The sequence below is a fragment of the Podarcis erhardii genome (assembly GCF_964252035.2).
Source record: "Podarcis erhardii genome assembly, chromosome: 5".
NCBI classification, from domain to species: Eukaryota; Metazoa; Chordata; class Lepidosauria; order Squamata; family Lacertidae; genus Podarcis; species Podarcis erhardii.
The window spans coordinates 53,240,931-53,262,134 of record NC_138509.1 but is presented as its reverse complement, the minus strand read 5'-3'; the positions used below and the strand labels follow the sequence as shown (position 1 = coordinate 53,262,134).

The window sequence follows — 21,204 nt, the reverse complement described above, 5'->3', positions numbered from 1 at the left end:
CTAGAGCATTTCAACATGTGTTGCATTCTGAGATAGTACAGTTCCATGCTCTGCTGTGTGCTTTTTCTAAGTGTTTGAGACAACAGACTGTAAAAGGAGACTCTGTGCTAGGCATCCATTGGTCAAGATGGCTGAAGGTCTGCATGTCTTCCTGCTCCACAAATGACCCTTTCCTAGACCTCATTTGCCCTTGCAAATTTAAATCTCTGAGAACTCAAAAATTTAGAATGAATCGTGCAAGTTAAGTGAGAGGATGCCAATTTACTTGTATTACTAATTCAAAGTGTAGAATGTGATAGTGTCTGGGTATAATTTGCATGCAACGATTAATGTGCCTTCCCTGGTTTGCAACAAAGTTCCTTGTTGTTGATTTGAGAAGGGGTAATCTGTTTTCTAGAGCAGCAGGAGTTCAGATTTACGATATTGTATTGGTAACTATCTGCTTAATCCAAGGCTGTGCCACTAGATATGAATTTTCTATCTTGAGCTAGCAGCTGAAAGTGATAATCTAATCAATAACTTTCTAATCAAAATGACTGAAAATGTACCAAGCAGTTAAATAGTTGTGTAGTAATAAGCTCCTTTCCTTGCTCAGGAGCGTTCACCAATAATTTAAAATGTTTAACCCAAAATCTGTTAAATTGGGAGTCCAAATCAGCTGACACCAAATGGGTTGTAATAATAATTCTTTCAAAACATTGATTAATATAACGAGAGTTTCCTGCCTTCTGTTCTTCCTTTTTCCTCAATGATACAACACTAGACATTTCCAAGCAAATCTCATGATGTAACCAGGACCTTTTGCCAGTCTTGACTGAACAGTGAACCTACCCTGACACTAACTTGGGGGTCTTCCTTCTTTTGCAGAAGAAATCGAAGTGGATGTGGAAAGCACAGAGTTCTCCCATGGAGACGTGGATGATATCAGCACAACCAGTACAAGTGACATTGATGACCACAGCAGCTTGCAAAGCATTGGGAGTGATGAGGGTTACTCCAGCGCTAGTGTCAAGCTCTCCTTCACTTCCTAGAGCATGGTGCTAGGGCAGAGCAGATGATTTCTTTGGGGTAGTTGAAGTTCACACAGCAGAGCTCTTAGATACAGTATTTTTCTTCTCCAAACCGCACTTCAACAGCTAAGCTTGGACAGATGCAACTCTAGAATAGCTCTGTGGGTCCACAGGAGGGTGGGAACCTAACAGGGGAGTCAGTCAGTCTCCATACTGTCATAGTCCAAAATACTGACTTAGTGCTGAACCCATAGCTATTTTGACGTCTGAAGCAGGACTCCAGTTGTGCACAGCTGGACTGAGATTTGCCCATGTATAAGTGGATAGCTTTGCTAAGAGATTATTTGATTTGGACAAGGGATCTTGGTGATTCTGGCCCGAATCCTTTTTCTCAGTTTGTCATACCTTCTGAGAAATGGAATTTTTTCCATCTTCCAAATTTAGCAAGCTTTGTTAAGAGCCCTTGTGGTGCTAAATATAAATAAAAACGTTAGTCCATTATTTCATGATGATGATCTAACGCTAGTCCCAGATTGTGGGACAAAAGTAGCCAAGGTGATACTAGTTTCTTGGACCAGCCTCTTCTGATGAGTTTGCACAATTTTATGAATTACAAAACTCCTTTTTTCATTCTCCTTAAAATCCGATCACTTGATTGAAGCTTCTTTCCCCCTTTAACCTGAACGCGAGAACTATGGGAAGTTCTTGTGTACTCTCACCAGCAGTAGCTAGTCCAGTCAACACCTTCTGCCCACTAGGTTTCTCCAGTCAGCTCTGATCATTATTACCTAAGAGATAACAATAATAGTTAGAAGCTCTGCTCATGCCCTGTGAAAAGAGAGGTGCTGCAAATCTGGAAGCAATTCTCATTCAGCTCAACTTTTCAGCTGGACATTGTTTCAAGGCAAGAGCTTGTGCCGCATTATTTAGCACTAGGGTGTTGAGCTGTAAAATACCAGCACACAGTGCAACTGCTCTCTGGATTCAATGGCTACAGCAGTAACTCCTTGTCTATAGAGTGATGCTTCTGACAGAGCGAGACAGACAGACAGACAGACAAGCCTGTAAAAGATATGATGTTCAGGAAAGGCACAGCCTCCATTCTGAGCCGCAATGATCCTTTTTTTTTTTTTCCTTTTGCAAATTATTTTGATGTATGTTTGTAAAAGTTGTTCAGGTGAGAGAACCTACATGCAACAATGTCTTTTTAGAACTCCAAGGCATGATTCTGCAAATGTCTTTTGTAACTAACACCAATGGAAAGGGACCCGTTTTTCTGCTGCCATGCACAAAAGGAACAGGGAACTCTCCTCGGGTTTTATGGCTCTTCCTTTTGATTTCCTTTATGGATTCCCTTTGCAAACTTTGCCACCTGGATCCAACCATAGTTGTGGGCCCACAGTTAATATGGCATGTGTCTCACAGTTCCTCAGGGGAAGCCTCCCACTCTCCCTGAGCAGGAACTTTTGCAGTTGTCTTGCTGTTAACAAAATAAGATTGTATCCAATTTTTAAAAAATGATTTTCCTTTTGCGATAAGCTTTCTAACCTGCACTTTGAGGTCTTCTTTGCTTTCACTTTTAAGTTTTTAACTACAAGGATTTTTATTATTGTTCCTTTACCAAGTTTAAACTTCTTTTTTTTAGAGACCTCATTTATGACACTTGTTTGAGACTTAAGTAATTTGCCTACCCCGTAATTACTAAGGGAAAAAAAGAGAAAAAGAGAAAAAAATGCTTTATAAAATTCATAACTTATTGCTGATTATAATTATTGGGTTGTTAATTTCAGTCCTGTAGATTTTTAATTTTATTATTCTTTAGATAGGGCTGGGCGACAAAAAACAAAAAAACAAAAAAAAAAACAAGGTAACCTCATTTAGCAGTGCAGTGGAATTGTGTTTAAATGTTAGCATATGGTTCTGCTTAATAGTAGCACTTTAACACCATTAAACATTTCTGTATCTGAAATGCACTGTGTTCTGCCATTTTGGTCACTCATGATAATATTTTAGAATTCCCATGTTCTTGTGCCTGGAAGTTTTTTAAAAAACCTATTGGCCATGTGATTAGATGACCCCAAATGACCTCTCATGTAGATCTTGTCTTGATACTGATATGCTGCGTGTATGTTTGAACCCACATGTTATCCATTCACCCCAGAGCTATTTACTGTGTCATATAATACAAGACACAACTTTAGAACCTGTGTCATGAAATAGAAGCATAATCCCACCAAGGTTATAGTGTGTTTTATAGAGCTGGGGTTTTTTATTTTTTACTTTGTTTGGTAAAGCCTGGATCCAGTTGTTGTTCTACCTTAATCTCCCCTAGGTGACTCTATAAACATTCTGGTTTACTGCATGTGGTACTCTCTCCCTCTAGTGGCTGGAATAAGAACCCATTAGTTGTAGTTAATGGGAGTAAAACGTTCAGCTGAACCAGTAGCAACAACTTTTATAGTACTGAGATCTGTTAATTGGCCCATAATCTGCATGTGTGAAGCTATAGTGTCCCAGCACAATTCTTTGGGACTGTCAAAATGACTGGCAAGAACTCAAAATGAGCCAAAATTGTAGTACTGAGTTGTGTGGGTAGCCTTGGTTTGTGATTTTGCAGACACAAAAATCTGTCCAACTGACATCCTTTGAGTTCATTTCTGATCACAGGAGCTCATGTAGCAGAGTACATGCTTTGAAGGTAAAAGGAGTTGAGTTCAAACCCTGACATGTCTGGTTGGAATTTTTTTTTTAGAAGGACTAGAAAAAAGATGAGCCTGGAAAGTTGCTGTCCAGATGTTTAATACTGATCTAAGTGCTGTTCTGATCTAAGTGCTCTAGTCCATGGGGTCACGAAGAGTCGGACACGACTAAACGACTAAACAACAACAACAAAGTGCTGTTATGTGTCAAGATCATGTAAAAAACAATTAGATGGGAAGAACAGACAAATCTCTTGATACATTACTTTGTTGAAGGGGTAACTTGACTGTTCCTGGACCCTCTTTAAGAATGTTTGGGGAGTAGGAATTTCCTAGCTCCATAGATTCCCAGAATGATTTAGAATGTTGGGGAGTCTACACTGATAAAAAGGTTCTCTCCTTCAGAAGTTATTCCTCAACAAGGCACCAGGAAGAGCTGTGTGTGACCTTTGGGTTAGAGCTAGACACACAACCTCCCTTTGTATAATAAGTAACATAGAAAAAAGATTCTATCTACACTAAATTCTGCACAAGCACAATATAAACCTAGAGGGTCTTTGAAGTGTTGCTCTAGAATCACATACAACAGTTTGTATGTTAAAGAGCCACTGCAACAAGGTACAACAGGCTGAATATGTTATGTTAGCCATTCTATTAAAAATAATAATGAAAAGGGTATGTTTGTGTAACTTAAGAATCATAGTGATAGCCAGAAAGCAGCTCAAACTTCAATATAACATCTAGAAAAGGCTTTATTTCCCCATGCCCGTCATTAAACTGAATTTATATCTTGAAATTTCCTCTTGTTCCTTACACTTGAGATACATTTATATGTATCTAATTTGTCTAATTTGTAATGTGACCCTATGCATGTTTCCTCAGAAGTCACACTGTGTTCAGTGGTGTTTCACTTTCAGATAAACGTGCCTATATCTGTAGACTGAGACCCAAAAGTTAAATGTGACTTTGCATTTGGAATGAAGATTGCATCAGCTGCAGGAATGGGCCATTTTCAAAACTGGTAATCCCATATAGGTGCATCACCAGGCCTTGAATGGCTGGGAAATTCTATTCACCCAAAAGTTAATGAACATAAAAAGGCTAAACTGACTTAGAATCATAGAGTTGGAAGAGACCACAAGGGCCATCGAGTCCAACCCCCTAATAATGACTTCATTATCACCAAGACTGTTGACATTCATGATGCTTACTGAGAAATATATCAGTCCAGGTTTGTCTTCATCTTGGTGAAAGCTCTTATTTCAGGTATTTGTCACTGTTAATGCTTGTGTGGGTAATGCCAAGAATGGATGTGTATCTTACTATATCCAGAAAATGCGCAAGAGTTATGTTTGTTTTCTGCCACCTAGGAAATGATGGACATAAGCAACCACTGGTGAGGTTGCTAGTGTCAATGTTTATTCTCGCTCTAGGATTAGGCATGGATATTTCCAAACCTTGCTATAGGAGAGCCATATTCCTGGAGATGCAGGGATTGAACTCTTTCCATGCAAATCATGTGCCCTATATCTGAGCTTTTTTGAATGTGATGAAAAATGGAAGCCGCAGCTGTACATGCATGGCCACTTTTCCCTGAACAGTCTTGAGTGAAGCAACTAGACAGCACTGAACTTCAAACTCGTGCAATGTGATGGACTATATGACTTGCAGCACACTATGGCACTTCAGTTCAAAGACAGTAACATACTAGTGGAATGGGCTAATATGGGCAATAACAACTTACAGTTAATTAAAATTCATGATTCTCAGAAACTTGAAACCCTCTTTTGTTGTGACTTCATCTTTTGCTCTTCAGACTTCATGCACTGAGGAGCTGGAAACTGCAGTTCCAGTAGCACATGATTGGTCATGCAACACAAAAGTGGAAAAAGGGTTGTGAGTTAAAGAAGATTTAACCAATGTGAACCCATGATCTTAGCTTCCAGAGGCAGAGCACCAGGACCAGTTGAGGTACCATGGTCTGCATCAGATCAATGGCCTTAGAGAGAAACTGGCAAATGTCAGAGCCAACTGAAAGTAGCAGTTGTTACTGTTCACTCTTCACCTATGGCTTAATACTTAGCAATTTTACAACGCTGGCCTCCCTGGTGCACAGTCTACACCTGCCATCATTAAATTATGCCACTGGAAAGTTCTAAACAATAAGAATTTACAAAAGAAGGAACACTAAAAACAGAACTGTCAACATCAAGAATTGTTCATTTTTCTCCTCTCTAGCCAAGTTGCAAAGAATTTTTTTAACTGTACTAAACACTATCCACTATTTCTCTGTTCAGCTGGTCAAACCAGTGTGGGTATATATAAGCCAGTGTCAGAACTATTTTTTTTAAATGCTAAAGATCCCTTTAAGAAAAACAGGAAATTTGGATGTAAATGCTACTAAAATAGCTATGAATATCTATGTCCTCATACTTCAGATACCACTAGCATTTACGTAGTTTGCCCTGCCCCTCTTGATTCCTTGTAGCACAATATGATCTTGGTTTTAGTATATTACTCTATTAACAACCACTGCATACAGAAGGAACCTGCTTCTATGACGATAACAGGACTAGATTAAAGCTCAGGGCCAACTCAGATGATCACTGTCCACAAAATAGCTGGGGGGACGGGTGGAGAGAATGCACAACCGTTCTACACTGGACTAACCTTCAGCTCAATACTAGGCAGAGGATCCAGCATCAGGAGTTCAAGAAACAATGGTTACTGCAGCATGCCAAAAGCTGAATGCTGCATGTGGCTGTAGGTGTATAAGACAAGCTGCTAAGGAAAACGGCAGGATTTTCCAGTAGCTGCTATTGCGAAACTTCTACGTGTGTGAATCAACCTTCAGCTCCTTTCCTATTTTCTGTACATTTAAGATAGATATTTAAGCAAAGTTACTTACCTGAAGTGGCTTCCTTCCCCACCCACCCCCAAATGCAAGCTACAGTAGCATTGTACAGTTTCTCAAATACACAGCTATCCTTAATTTCTGTTACAAAAGCAACAGGGACCAAGTCACACACAAAGAGTTCAACAGGCTGGTCATTGGATTACAGTGGGCTCAAGCATGCCAAACACTCTATTATACCGTGGCTAAAATCTCCAGTCAAGTAATGCTCTGCAAGATTAACTTGTCATATACAAACAAAAAACAATGAAATCTACAAGGCTATGTAGGATTTGAAGAGCTGAATAGTAAAATCAATTACTGAATCCAATGTGGAAGACACATATCAATTCAGACATTTGCTAGATAGAAAAATATCAGCAAGTCCTGCTAGAAATTTTACAGGAACTAGGCAACTTAGCAGGCGCTCCAACACACAACAAAATATTGCATGTCAGGAAGCTGAGTGTAAGTTACCGTATATACCCTTCCCTATAGGGACTTCAGCTGACCCCCTAAGGGAGGGACCAACCAGGTTGTGCAACATGATGCTCCAAATGGCAGTAACTAGGGGGTGTATTCAGGCAGGTGTTTCTTGCATAGCAGCTCATTGCTTGTTGCAAACTGCCAGAACAGATTAATCCCTTTTTTGAATGAAGAACATGCCAAATGAAGACAAGCTAACCCTTTATATGCATAAAATGCCTTACCCATTATAAAAACATGATTCAAATTCAACCCAAATAAGTAATGATAGGGCTCCTCCACAGAGAAAATGTGCTTCTCTGGAGATATTTCTGATAGTGCTCTTGTTGGAATAGGCTGATGTCCCTATTCAGCACCTACTGACGTGGTACATTAAATTGTTTTAAAATCACAACACCTAAGAAAAAAGTGCATTTTTTATCAATCACTGTTGTGCTACGTAGCTCTTGGATTTTAAAATGTCAGTCTTGCGGTATATAAACAATCCTGCTACTGATCTTCAAGCCTAGCCATCGCAGAATGCAAAGGAAATTGTAATTCTAGCATGACATCTCACTTTGCAAATCTCAACATGTTTTCCTAAACTTACGTCTTCTGCAGCTTCTATTACTTTGCTATTTTAAAAGAAAAGAGTTACTGCAGTGTAATCTTGCATAGGATTTATGTTTGCAACTATTATATTCTAATGTAAAATGACAATACAGGTCTTTAAACCCAGTAAGTACATTTTATCTTCAATCACATTAACCAGTGTCTGATGCACAAATTAGGTTTGTGCCATTATAATTTTTCCCAGCTGTTAAAAAAATACCAGCAAATCTGTTTCAGCCTCTACTGAATTATGGGTTTCCTTTGTAATTTGTGTATTAATGTACAGTGCTATGTTTCTATATAATGATACTGCACTGGTCTAGGAATGCAATTCCATGTTTAAACAGATATGTATCCTCTTGACAAATATTTTTATGTGCCAGTTTATTTTTAAGATTTCTGTTATCACTACTTTTGCTTCCTCTGAGATTTCCTGAACTTTGGTGCAGTTACTCTAATGGTGCTGTAGCCAACAGCTACTTGAGGAACTGAATGATAAACCCCCCCAACCAATCCTTGATTGGTGCTTAAATTGACCAGCGCCAATCGTCAAAACAATACTGAAACAGCATTATCTATAATGGTGCAGGGATGGTGCTGACAAAGATGTTACATTTTCCATCATTGTAAACATTATTCTTTTGTTTGTGGGCATCTATATAAACTTGTTTAAAATATACAAATAAATTTTATGAAATTTTATTTCTAGTAAGATTTGTTACCCTTTTCTCTTCCCACATCACTAGTGAAAAAAATTAATACTAGTTCAGTTGTCAAACTGCTGCAACAGCATAGCTCCATCTACGTTGATTAGTGGCTTACCTAGTCTACTGAAAATTGCAGCCCAGTTTTCCATACAGGTGCACAAATCTCCTGCAGTAAGTTAAAAGAACAGTAGGCTCTGCTGCACTGGCCTCCAGCTTTACCTGCTGTGAAAAGTAGTGAAATGCTTTCCCATAGGAAAGTTAGCTATTCAATCACAACAAACAACAGAATCAAGATCTTAATCCTGGCAGTTTCTGATCTCAGGACCCAGACATTCAGAATTTGAATGATCAGCTTCAAGGACAACTGAAAATCCTGCCTCAATATGCATGTCTTCCTAACAGGTAAATTGTCATCAAATGCATAAGCCACAGTACTGCTAGATAAAAATTAAGATACTGCTATAGTCCAATTTGACTAAGGAACATCTCTTTAGAAGGAAAAAAAAACCTTAGTAGTCTGTGGACTTCACAAATGTTATTTCAAAAGTGTTGCAACTCCTACAATTTTGACCATATTACGTAATTTCATACCAGATTTAATTTTTTTCACATTTTTAGATTCTTTGGAAGAAAGCCAAGAGGTTTTGAATTCTTTATTTTAATAAAAGTTAAACATACAAAACTGAAATCAACACAGTCATAAAAATTACCTCCTCCTTTTGTTAACAAGAAGAACCTCTCTCTATGGATGGATTCTAAGCTACTAGATATGGATTTTAGGCTCAAGTAAACTGTCAGACATTTACACTAATCAGTGCATCAACAAATGCTGATGGTTCCTGATCTTATTTAATTCAGAAAACAAATTACAAAAGGGAACTACAACAACATAATATACATGGGGAATGGAGTTCAGATTAATGAGCAAGAATTACTCTTGTACGAGAAATAACTAAATCCAGTCTTGTTCATTAACTTAACACCATATTTTACAAAAATAATTATCTACACTGTATACAGGGCTATACGTTAACTTTTTGTGTCAGACACATTTCAAGATTGAGAGATAGACTACAACCCTAAGCAATACGTATGGCAAAGGGAAGCAATTGCATCCACAAGATACAAATAGGCCTGGACTTTTACACATGGTTTCCCAAATAAAATCAAGGAGGGCCAGCAATACTAACGTAAGTTAAACCTTGTAAGAGGAACCTCCTGTTGCATTTAAAAAAGCTGGATAAGCACAAAAAAAATTCAGCACAATGCAGGTGACTTGCCATATTTACCAACATAAACGCACTGAGTAATTCTCAAGAGGAATAACTATTTCTATATGTAACATTTGACTCTTTGAACACTTAAAAGTGCTAATCAAACCTGCAAAGTGACTGAATACATCTTAGGAAGCCTACAGGTAGGTTCTCAAGACCTATAAATCAAAATGTTCTACTCCTGACAATAAATATGCTTACCTGCTTGGCACTAGCAAGTGCTTTTTTTTTCTGGTGAGAACCTCCACCTTCTTGAGCTGGGAGAAGGATGGTGGAATCTTCAAGACTCTGGATAATACCCAACTAAGTTAAAGCAGACCCCCTGATTTCAGTGGGTTTGCTCCAAGTATGAGTTGAATATCACCCCTTGTGCTGAATTCAGAGATTCCCCTAGTTTTTCTCCATACTCCAGAGAGGGCAAGAGAAATCTACATCAATTTATGATGAGCCTTGGGGAGAAGCAAGACGTCCTACTGCTTTCGAAACTCAGTGCAAGATCTGGGAGTTCCCTCCACCACCCTCCCAACCTTGCAGAGAATTTGCGAAGTGGGAAAACAGCACTGTATCTTCCTGCTTTTCAGGGGTTTTCTGAGGCTCAGTGTGACAGGGACAAGCCCCTGGTTCTGCCACTATCCAGCCTGGGCTAGGGGAAAATGACAGGGACATGCCCCTGAAGTCACACTAAGCTTTAGAGCATCTCTGAGACTTCATGTCAAAGCTCAAACCCCTTCTCCTCAGTTGAGTCAATCATGAGCACAAATTTTGCCTACCAAGACCAGTCAAGCTTTGTGGAAACCCTGTTTTGCTCATGAAGATGGATTTTGTCAACACTTCCGGCACAATGCATTCAACCTGTAATCTTAAAATTTGAACTGCACTGTTTCTGGCTTATGAATCATTAACTGGAGATTAGATGGCCCAGATTCATTACAAGCCAAGGAAGCAGATGCAGATTGTGATCAACTAACAATTGACTTTCAAAATAGAATAAAATCCAGAGAAAGTCATCATAATTGTACTAGCTCTGCAGGAGTTACAGTGCTTAACAGCTATCCTGCAATAAGATGGCAGGCCTGTAAGCACATAACAGGGAGCAAGGAAAGCTGGGATAACTATTTTATTTCACGACCATTTGTTTGATGGCATTCTCAACTAATGCTACAGGGGTGGACACTTGAGAAATCAGACACTTCAGGATACTGCAAAGGGCATTTCTTCAACACAGTCTGACGTGTGCACATTTATGCAATTTACATCTTTTAAGAGCAAAGGGGTCATCTGAACAGCTATTACCTTGCTTAAGGCTTGTACCAGCATAAGCCAAGTGATGTCAACAACCATTTTCACTATGCGCCAATAGTTTACTTTTAGAAAAATAGAACAATAAAAAGGTAAATGTAAAGCCCTGCAGAAGTGATGTTAAGTCATTTTCTCCCTCAATTACTGGGGCATCAAATGTCTGACATTGTACTTGGATGTATCTTGGTACTGTGTCATGGGTTTGTCTGCAATTCCACACGTTCCAACTCCAACCTTCCCTGTTACGCTCTCAGGAGAAGCAAAGATGCTTCGCTTTACCTGTGGAACAAATTAAAAGCACCAATTGTAACATTTTCAAATTTCAACAAGTCAGCAAAGGAGTGCTAATATCAAATGTTCACATGCATCATTCAAAAAGCAAAATACAACTAAATTTTAATGATCATTAAACAGGAACCTTTAACAAAAAAGCTGTAATTGGAAATGAAGCACTTCTGCTCTGGTCATGGCACTCAGCAAGTCATATTTTCTCCCAGTGAACCACTACAGTTCTATAAGGGTCCTTTCAATGCACAAAGAAGGGCTAAAGGAAAACAAAACATTTTTTTGCCCCTATAGCTATAAACTTCATAAAGTGTTACCAGCCTCAGTTGCCTGAAGTGTCTTCTGCATGCTCTGTTAAGGGTATCGTTACAATGTGGTGCTTATTAATGTTTTTCCTTTGCCACCAACCACTCAAAATAATTTAGCATGCAAGCAGCACACACTAAAAACCTAACTCACATATCAATGGGTCAAACAAAGTGCGAGTTATATTTGGGAATACCAAACTCGAAAATATGAAACATACAAAGAGCTTTGTACCATTATGGCAGCCTGAAAGCATCATAGTGCAAGCAACTATGCCACAAGCTTTATAGGCATGAACTTTTAACTTTACAGGTGCTACTATTGGAACGGTTGTTATCAGAAATCTGTTGTTCAGACACGAAAAATTATACTCAAACTTTGCTACAGAAATGGCTGATTCAGATATCCAAACAGCTGGAGTTTGCTCATGCTTACTTGTTTGTGCTTTGCTGGTAACCAGCACCCATTTGGGGCAAAAACCATAGAAGGGAGAGTCATCAGACAAATCAGATATCCCTTTGCCTGGCTTTTGCTTATTGGCTGCAACAGTCTCAGGCAGAAAGCATGGATTAGAAATGTTCCCATAGGAAATAATGGAAATTGCAAAGGCTTGCCTAGCGAACAATTTCCTGGAAATGCATTGTGCTCAGAAACTGGGACCTGTTTATCCCACCCTATGTGCAGGGACTCAAACTAAGTGTAGTGATATTTAACAATACAGTGGTACCTCGGGTTACAAACACCTCGGGTTTCAGACTCCGCTAACCCAGAAGTAGTACCTCGGGTTAAGAACTTTACCTCAACATGAGAACAGAAATTGCACACTGGCGGCGCAGCAGCGGCGGGAGGCCCCATTAGGCAAAGTGGTACCTCAGATTAAGAATGGTTTCAGGTTAAGAATGGACCTCCAGAATGAATTAAGTTCGTAACCAGAGGTACCACTGTATGTTAAGAATATTATAAACAGATCTCTCCCATTGTATATTCCAGAAACAAACAGCTTTGCCTATAATATTCTTTTGTCTTTGTTTGGGGAATTACTCCTGTGCTGCCATACATTTAACACTGCTCCTCTTCAGCAAGAAACCTCTATCAGTAAGCTACTAATGCAAGCATATACAAACCTGGCCTTTTTTGTTTTTTGAATAAGCTCTGTTGTTGAACTGCTGCCATTTGACTTTCTGGTCCTCTCGCTCTTGCTCCAGTTCTTTGATTCGCTGGGCCTTTTTCAAAGCTTTCTTCTTTTTATATTCTCGTTGCTGAGCAATCATTTCTTTTCTAAAATGAGAAATGGCACTGAAGGTTACTTATGTACCTCAGTTTCCTCTTCAGAAAGTCTAAGGGCAGTAATGTGTCATGGCAAGGTGGTTGCTATACAATCAGGGCAAATTTTCACAAAAAATCAAACATGAAGAGATTAAGCCGAGGTGGTTAATTCTGAGTTATCAATACTGCCTTACATCCACATCTTTACCCACCAGAACTGCCTTCTTTTTACAACACTGGCAGTTCAGCCACAGTATATGGCAATGGTTTTGTATGGGCATTACATCTACATTGCAACCAACTGGAAGCCCCACATCACCTTTGCTTTAACTTCACTTTTGTTCTCAGAACATGTAGATAAAAGCAAGGATACACTGATTAAGAGAGTCTCACCTTGGGCTAGGTGAATGTAAAGATAAACTCTCAGTACAATGGGGCTTCAGCTGTCCAGGCCCATTTCATTCTCCAGCTGTAGAAAGTGCTGTCATTCCTTCTGTAAAGCAATCTGTGCATTGCAAGTTTCAATAAAGCACAGCAAACCTACTTTCATGCACTACTACGAATAATGGCTCTCTTTCAGAAATCAGTTGAAACTAGCTAATGTCTTGCTAAACACAGAGCAACTCTAGCTCAGAATTTGTCCCAGGGGAAATATACTACTACACAGGCATGGAGCAATCATTTTGGAGTTCATGAGCCTAACCAACTCAGCATGATAAGCATTAAAGTTAGTAGCACAAACCATAACATCTTCATCATAATCTCAAACCACTATGTATATGTTCACAGTAGGGATTGAGGATAATTTAAGAATTGCATTTTTAGGAACTGACCTAATTCACTCCATATATTTCAATCCATATTTAAATATTCTTTTTCATTTGGATTAAAAAAATAATAATCACAGATTAATGTGAAATTGGAAGGGACCTATGAACAAGCACAAACAGAACAGAAACTGATAGGTAGCCGTGTTGGTCTGCCATAGTCAAAACAAAACAAATTACTTCCAGTAGCACCTTAAAGACCAACTAAGTCAGTTCTTGGTATGAGCTTTCGTGTGCATGCACACTTCTTCAGATACCTGAAGAAAGTGCTGTCATTCCTTCTGTAAAGCAATCTGTGCATTGCAAGTTTCAATAAAGCACAGCAAACCTTCTTCAGATACCTGAAGAAGTGTGCATGCACACGAAAGCTCATACCAAGAACTGACTTAGTTGGTCTTTAAGGTGCTACTGGAAGGAATTTGTTTTGTTTAGAACAGAAACTGACACATTTGACCATCCCTAGTTCTTAGTACCCGTTCAGTCCTAAGATGGCAAAGACTGTTTTGGGCTTTACAAGTTTCCCTAGGTTGGACCTCTAAAATTGGGGCAGCGAAGCCCATATCCTAAGGCATTATTTAATTTGGGGGGGGGAGAATAGACAATGTGCATTACCTCTTTCCCAAATCTAGGGTAACTACGCAGAGTATGGTTCAATAACATCTAAGGATAATGTTGACTTCTATGACTTTTTTGCTGTAAAATCACCTTTGGGAAGAGATGATTCATCAGCAAAGTAGCCTTATTGCTATATGACACACTGAGCCAACTAAAAACTGTTTCAGCCACTTACTTGGACATGGGTTTGTTGCCACTGTCTTCCTTTGCTTTCCTTCCCTCTTCCACAGGTTTCAGATTGAGCAAGGGTGTGACTTCAGCATTGCCATATCCCGAAAAGGTGACTGCAGCTGTGCCATTCTCTTCATCTATCTCTTCAATTTCAGCTTCATAACACCTGTAAAGATATCATGGCTGTAAGCATGTGAGTAATGGTTTACAACTCAACCCTACAAAACTTGTATTTGCAGTGATTAATATTAATATTAAGTTTCAGGACATTCTTGCTTCATTTTGGATTGGCATTTCAAGTCAAAACTCTTAAAACAGAAATTTTGTTCAAGAATTGTGCCTGGCACACAAACTAGTTACAATCCTAAAGTCCAAGAGCTCGTTAGTTTGAAATAAACTTCGGTTCTGAATCTTCTGTTACCAAATATATATTTTCACCTTCACACATTTAGCCTGACTTTTGTTTGATTTTGTGAAAACTAATTTGTTTAATAGATCTGGAGGATTCGTGTTTGGCTGTTTCATCATTTCTACTAATTTTCACCACCACAAGAGGCATTCAGCCACAATACCCATGTATTTAGAAGTTCTATGGGACTTACATCTGAGGAGATATGTATGCATAGGATTACAATGTGAGATTGTAATTTGACAGAGGTTTCACTGCCCTCATATAATCTCCCTCTCTGAAAGCAAGCAGTGAATTACTAACATAAGAAGATGGATTAAGAAAAGCATTAAACATTGTAGGGTTTGTGACAGTAACTTAAATGAAGATAGATAATCAAGGTAATTATCTATTTTTCTCAATCACATCACCTGATACTCAAAAGCAGTACATCCTTAAGTAAACTAAGTGGAATGTCTGGGTCCAGGCATCTCAGGGGCCTAAATGGAGAAGCGGAAGGCCATGGCAAGAAAGAGAACCTAACCTTGCAGAAAAAGAACTGCTGGTTGTCTTCTTCCCATAAGGTATTAAAAAATATCTCCATCAGCAGAAGGCAGGTCAAAGGCAACAGGACTAGGAGGAAATGTGTTGGTTCACACCATCACTTTCTGCTGTCAGCAAATCATACCAAACAGAATGACTCTGATGGGTTTACTGCTGCATCCCACTTCAGCAAAGACCAAGGTGAATTGAATTTCTTCTGGTGGAGGACCATCACTGATTCACTTTGGAAATGTGCAAAAGGATACACCCTAGTGGCGCATCACTATTTGTGAAGGGAGCTCTAAAAGTCTTTATTCAACCCTCTTAAAAAATTTGCCTGTGGATAGTTTTGGGAAGGATGTTAAATACCCTGCTTTATATTCCCTTACCACCATGTCTGGATGGGTGCAACAACCACAGATCCTCACAACAGCAACAGCCTTCTACATGTACACAATTGTGAGCAAGGACCTCTTCTTTCTCTAAGTCCATTCCTGCCCCACTTCAAAGAATAAATTTACAGTACTGAAAAGGGGGAGGAAGCAGTGGAAAAGTTTGCTGTCCTATACTTCTTTCCCTCAATGGTTCCCGAGTATCTTAATACAATCTCAACAGAGCTCCAAGTTTCGAAGTAAATGACATTCCTATTAACATTTTCAGATTAGTGATGAAATGTATACACAACAGATTTCAGTTACTGCATACCGCCTTTTTCGAAGGTGGCAAATTTTAAGATACTAGAAACTATATTGTATTCTACAATGTTCTAGTCAAATTAAACAGTTAAAACAATGGACCTAACTCTAAAGTTTAATATATTTTGTATTTGAAAAATACAAGATCCAATCAATGATTTTTACTGAACTGGTGCTCAGCCGAAGAGGAGAGTATAAACCAAAGGGAAGTATCTTACCATGGAACTGTATAATTTCATGTAACTTTTACAGAAGTTTGTTTCTACACTTACTGTCCATCTTCACTCCATATTGCCATACATCTGTCTCCAACCTTCCATGTGTGACTTGGAGGAGCAGAAGCAGAACTGTCAGAACTTGCAAGTGTTTCTGAAGGTTGTGTTGAAAGAAGGTCTTTGGTTAATTCTATAACTTCCTGGGGATGGAAAAGAACAAGTCGTCAAACACAGTTTAAGTAGTCTCACCCCTGCCCATGCATGAAGACTATTTACCAACTGCGGTATTGCTGGCAAATGGTAGCAGACTGAACAACACATGAAATCTGTCCGCATAATTTACTAAAGGTTTTTCTATAAGCTTTGGGAATCTGGTTTCTTAGCAAGTATCTAATACTACTCCCATAGCTCATCCCAATTTTAATATTGGGGGAGGGCAGCAGGGAAATTTCTTGTTTGCATTTTCCTCTTTGCATTACAAATGAATATTATATTTAATGGAAGAGTAAAAAGTAGACTGCAGAAAATGACACACAACTACAGAATGGGAGTTTTCTGCTCTCCTTCCAGTGATAAAACAAGTATTACTGAGACTTTTAAAAAAGAAAATTACTGTGCAATGAATGCACTGGCTAGTGGAAGAAATAGGTTTTTCAGCAAGTCAGTTTTCTTGTTTGAATACTGAAAAAGTGTACTTATGTGAGAATAGCCCACTATACACAAACCAGATATAAAGAATGAACGCATACAGAAAATACTTTTCTTTATAAAATACATATGAGCAAGGGCTCAGTAGTTTCCTGCATATGGTTTTTTTGCTATTTAGAGATTATAAATAAAACTATTAATAGGCTATAGCCACAGGTAATAAATTACATGTATTTTAGATTTTAAAATCTACTGGATTGTATCCAATACTGCTGAACCACTTGTGCAACAGAACTTCTCTTTCCTTTCCTCTCCCTTGTACCCACTCAAAATCTGTTGCAGAAGGTTGGGGTAGCCTCTGAAGCAGATTTGTGGGGTATCCAGGGAGAGGAGAGGAAGGTAAAACACATAACACATTGTTGTCAAACTAATTTCCCTCATCTACTTTTTCCTTCCTTCCTTCCTTCCTTCCGCTTCCCTTCCCCTCCTCTTTTTCTCTTGTCCCTTTAATATGTAATCATGGGGCGGGGCCTGTGCATCATTGAACTTTTGATTGAGATGAGCTTATCTGAGAGACAGTATCTGCCTGAAAGGTGGAATAAAAATAGAACAAATTTTAACAAGAAAAGGAATAATTTAATACATATGCACCTTTCATATCTGATGCGATTAAGACTTGTCTTTTGTCCTCAGATATTGGCAGCTGAACAATAAGCTTGTAAAAGGCTGCTCTTAGAAATGGCAAAGAAAACATGAATGAACAAACAGACCATATGACAAATTCATTTGCAAAATACAGTCTAAGAGGAACAAAGAGCTAGAACCACTGATGACTGTTTAGTGCTTACAAGGCACACCTGAATCATATTCTAAAGATAACAGCACACATAATAGTGCATTATCTAGTATTCTAAATTTGTTTCCTAAAAGACTCTAGTTTACCGTGTTTTTCAAAAAGCAAAACTCAAATGAACATACAGATTAACATTTACTCCAGGACAGTGCTTTTCAATTTGTGGTAATCATTCCACCCGGCTTAATGTGAAAGATTACAATTTTTTTAAAAAAGCATTTAGAGATCAGTGTTAAAGTACCAGTATTAAAAAGACTGTATACAGCAATGAGCAAAATATAAAAGTATGAGGTTCTATTGATTAATCAGCTATATTAATCTATTAAAACTTTTTAGCAACTAAAAAGGTCCCCAATTGACTGAGCAGAAGGTTTTTAAATATATGTATTTTTGGCACACAAGCACTCATAAAAATTGTGGGTGGCAAACACCATCTTTAAAAAGGCATTTTTTTTAACGCACAAGCAAATGCCTTTTCTGAGATAATAACTCTTACAATTCACATGTGAATCGTCTGAAAACAAAATGGCTTATTTGGTCATTTATTTTAGGGGTCAGCAAACTTTTTCAGCAGACCCCTCAGATCTTGTGGGGGGGCCGGGCTATTTTTTTGGGGGGTGGAGAACTAATTCCTATGCCCCACAAATAACGTAGAAATGCATTTTAAATAAAAGCACACATTCTACTCATGTAAAAACACCAGGCAGGCCCCACAAATAACACAGAGATGCATTTTAAATAAAAGGACACATTCTACTCATGTAAAAACATGTTGATTCCCGGACAGTCTATGGGCCAGATTTAGAAGGCAATTGGACCGGATCTGGCCCCCGGGCCTTAGTTTGCCTACCCGTGATTTATTTGACTTATATGGCCCCCTTCATCAAAAGATCTCAGGGCGGTTTATTGCTTCAGAACTCTTGTTTTTACTCAGGTGCATATTTTATGTCAATTTAATTGCCAAAAATTCATACAATTGAGATGCCTTTAATCACTTTAATGAGGTGACAGCCCTAGTTCTTTGTGAAACATTTTAAACCCCAACATTTAGCACATCTTGTTAATATCACCATGGTAAATTCTTTGCCACTGACAGTGTAGAAGATCCTCTTCACTATACATGTAAAAACATTTAAGTTACAAAGCTTTTTCTTATTCTCACCTGTAAGTCTTTTTTGAGTTTTAGTAAATCTTCATTTTCTCCATTTCCCGTCAAAGCAGCTTCAACTTGTTGGAGTTGAGCTTTATAGCTAGCTAACTGTTTTGCAAGGTCTTCTGACATCTGAAAAGGGAAAAAAGGCATTACAAAATACTGAGGGAAAAGTCTGTTTGAAAACAGTCTTGCAGAGGCAAAATACTTAGAATGCAAATCACTAATGACTTAGTGCAGCCTTATCAATAACAGAATATTTATGTAACTTGCCTTAGTTGGAAACTCCAGCTAGTCCACAGCAGGCTTCCCAAATAATGCCAGATTACCTTGGCAGTAATCAAGTTATAAGGTAGTCTCTTTAGTATGGTTTGTTCCCTTACTGCTGTGTTAATGTTACAATAACAGAATCGTATGGGGTATGTAAACACCTGTTTCCACCCTGGGAATTTACAAGAGATGCCCACCTTATGTCCCTGCCCTATACCTTATATCATATATTACATATGGTGGGAGGCAGGTAAACTATGTTTGTTTTTTGCCCAAAGTAAAATTTGCAAGTACTGTACTACTAAGCTGTAGTTGATTTCAAGCCACATGGGTTAATGAAATAGGGATTACTGGCACCGGCAAGCACTAACTGGCAACACTTCCTTTTTAGATGTTTACATTTTTTTTATTTATCTGTTGCTGTACGCCACCCTAATGGTCCTGTTACTTAAGGGTAGCTTACAAATAGATTAAACATTCTGCACATTCACAGATTCTCTGTTGTATTCAGTTTTCCAGAACACAGTCCTTGAGAAGTATGACTATTCAACTGTTCTTAACACGAGAGTCATTTTCAGCATCATACTGGACAACCAAACTCCTTGCCTGACCTTGACTAAATCCTTCTCTCTTAGCATTAGTCCCCGTAAGGAAATTCACAGCAACGCATGGATTGTGTTTATGGATCTTCTGCCACAATTTTGTTATCTAGCCTTGGACAAACCTCTTTCCTCAGTCTTTGTCAAGGTGACAGATACAAGATAGTAGAGATAACAGAGTGGGTGAGGCATGGAGCAGAGCAGGGGTGGAACTATTGAGCATGACACTAGTGCTCACTTTGGAAATATAAAAACTGAAGGCAATCCAAACACAGATCCTTTGTTAATACATAAGAACTATCCTAGTCCTTTCAACACAGGGTGTGAAGTTTAGAAAACACTATCTGTACAGAATTAGCAAAAGCCAAATTTGGTAGGAATGGCTGGAATAGCACGTGACCTGACGTACTATTTTTCAGGGGCTGTGAAGTATGGAAAGCAAATTCTGCATGCCAACACCATACTGTGGACAATACCCTCTTTATAATCACATTACACAGGATACAACCCGCCAAAAAAAGGACTTGACTCCAATTAAAAGGCCCATACGCCGAAAAAAGCCCGCCAAAGCGGTGCCATTGAAACCCAGCCATCCTGCTACAAAGGAGCGGAGGTTTCGGGACAGAATGGAAGAGCCGAGACGGACCTCCCGAAAAAAAGACACGGTATAATCCTCGGAACACAGAAGGCGAATCTTGTAAGCCGACGAAACGGGCCTCCACGTGCGGGAAGCCCGCAGACAATGGCTGGCCGTAGACAAAACTTCAGGCGGCGGAATCACTGGGGGCCGGGCGGCCGACGCGGCTGGGCCGGAGGGAGGGCCTGAGGGAGGCCCCGGAGCGAGTGAGGAAGGGGCCGGAGGCCTGGAGAGCCGAGCGCCGTGGGCGGAGAGGGGAGGTCGTGACGGAGGGTCGAGGGCTGAGGAGAGCGAAGGGCCTCCCCGCCTTCGCCCAGCGAGAGGAGAGAGAAGTGGGGGAAGGGCCGCGCCTCTCACCTTGGCCTCGCGCGCCGAGGGCCTCTCTCCGTCCCGTCAGGCCTCAGGAGAAGCGTCTGTGCTCGCGCGCGCGCACCCACGCGAGATTTGACCCCCCTCCCGACCCCCAACAAACGTCGCCCCCTCCCTTCTTGCTGCTTCCTAGCGACGACGCAAAGAGCCCGGTCGGCGGAAATGAACGCTCGCGAGATGGGGAAGCCGGACCTGACGAACAAGCCGGATCACATGACCACTCCGGGGGTGGGGGAAGCGCAAACCAAGAGGAGGATCGAAACCGATACTTCCGACTCCCAGTTGCGATTCCTTGGAATCCTCCATGTGCGGGGCGAGAGTGGCGGAAGTGCAAAGGAAGCCGCGTAATAAGTAGCGTTCGGCATGTGAGAGTCAACCCAAAAAACCCAATCTCGCCGCAGGGCTTAT

General features: G+C 39.6%; 2 protein-coding genes across 4 annotated transcripts in view; one reads left to right on the top strand and one right to left on the bottom strand.

Moving 5' to 3' along the window:
- Positions 1-5,489, top strand: part of MXI1 (MAX interactor 1, dimerization protein) — an 81,419-nt gene extending 75,930 nt beyond the window's left edge. For 2 of the 3 annotated variants that reach the window (XM_081863454.1, XM_081863456.1), the window contains exon 6: positions 868-5,489. In XM_081863454.1, the coding sequence (XP_081719580.1) occupies positions 868-1,031 (164 nt within the window). In that variant the 3' untranslated portion in view covers positions 1,032-5,489. The remainder of the gene's footprint in view (positions 1-867) is intronic. The other variant, XM_081863455.1, reaches the window with a different exon arrangement.
- Positions 5,490-9,024: 3,535 nt separating this feature from the next.
- On the bottom strand, positions 9,025-20,930 carry SMNDC1 (survival motor neuron domain containing 1). The gene is made up of 6 exons (XM_081863458.1): positions 20,785-20,930; positions 18,934-19,053; positions 16,328-16,470; positions 14,434-14,595; positions 12,675-12,828; positions 9,025-11,238 (listed from the first exon to the last, which is right to left on the bottom strand). The coding sequence occupies exons 2-6, from the start codon at positions 19,051-19,053 to the stop codon at positions 11,101-11,103; spliced, it is 717 nt and encodes a 238-aa protein (XP_081719584.1). The 5' UTR covers positions 20,785-20,930; the 3' UTR covers positions 9,025-11,100.
- Positions 20,931-21,204: the final 274 nt, after the last annotated feature.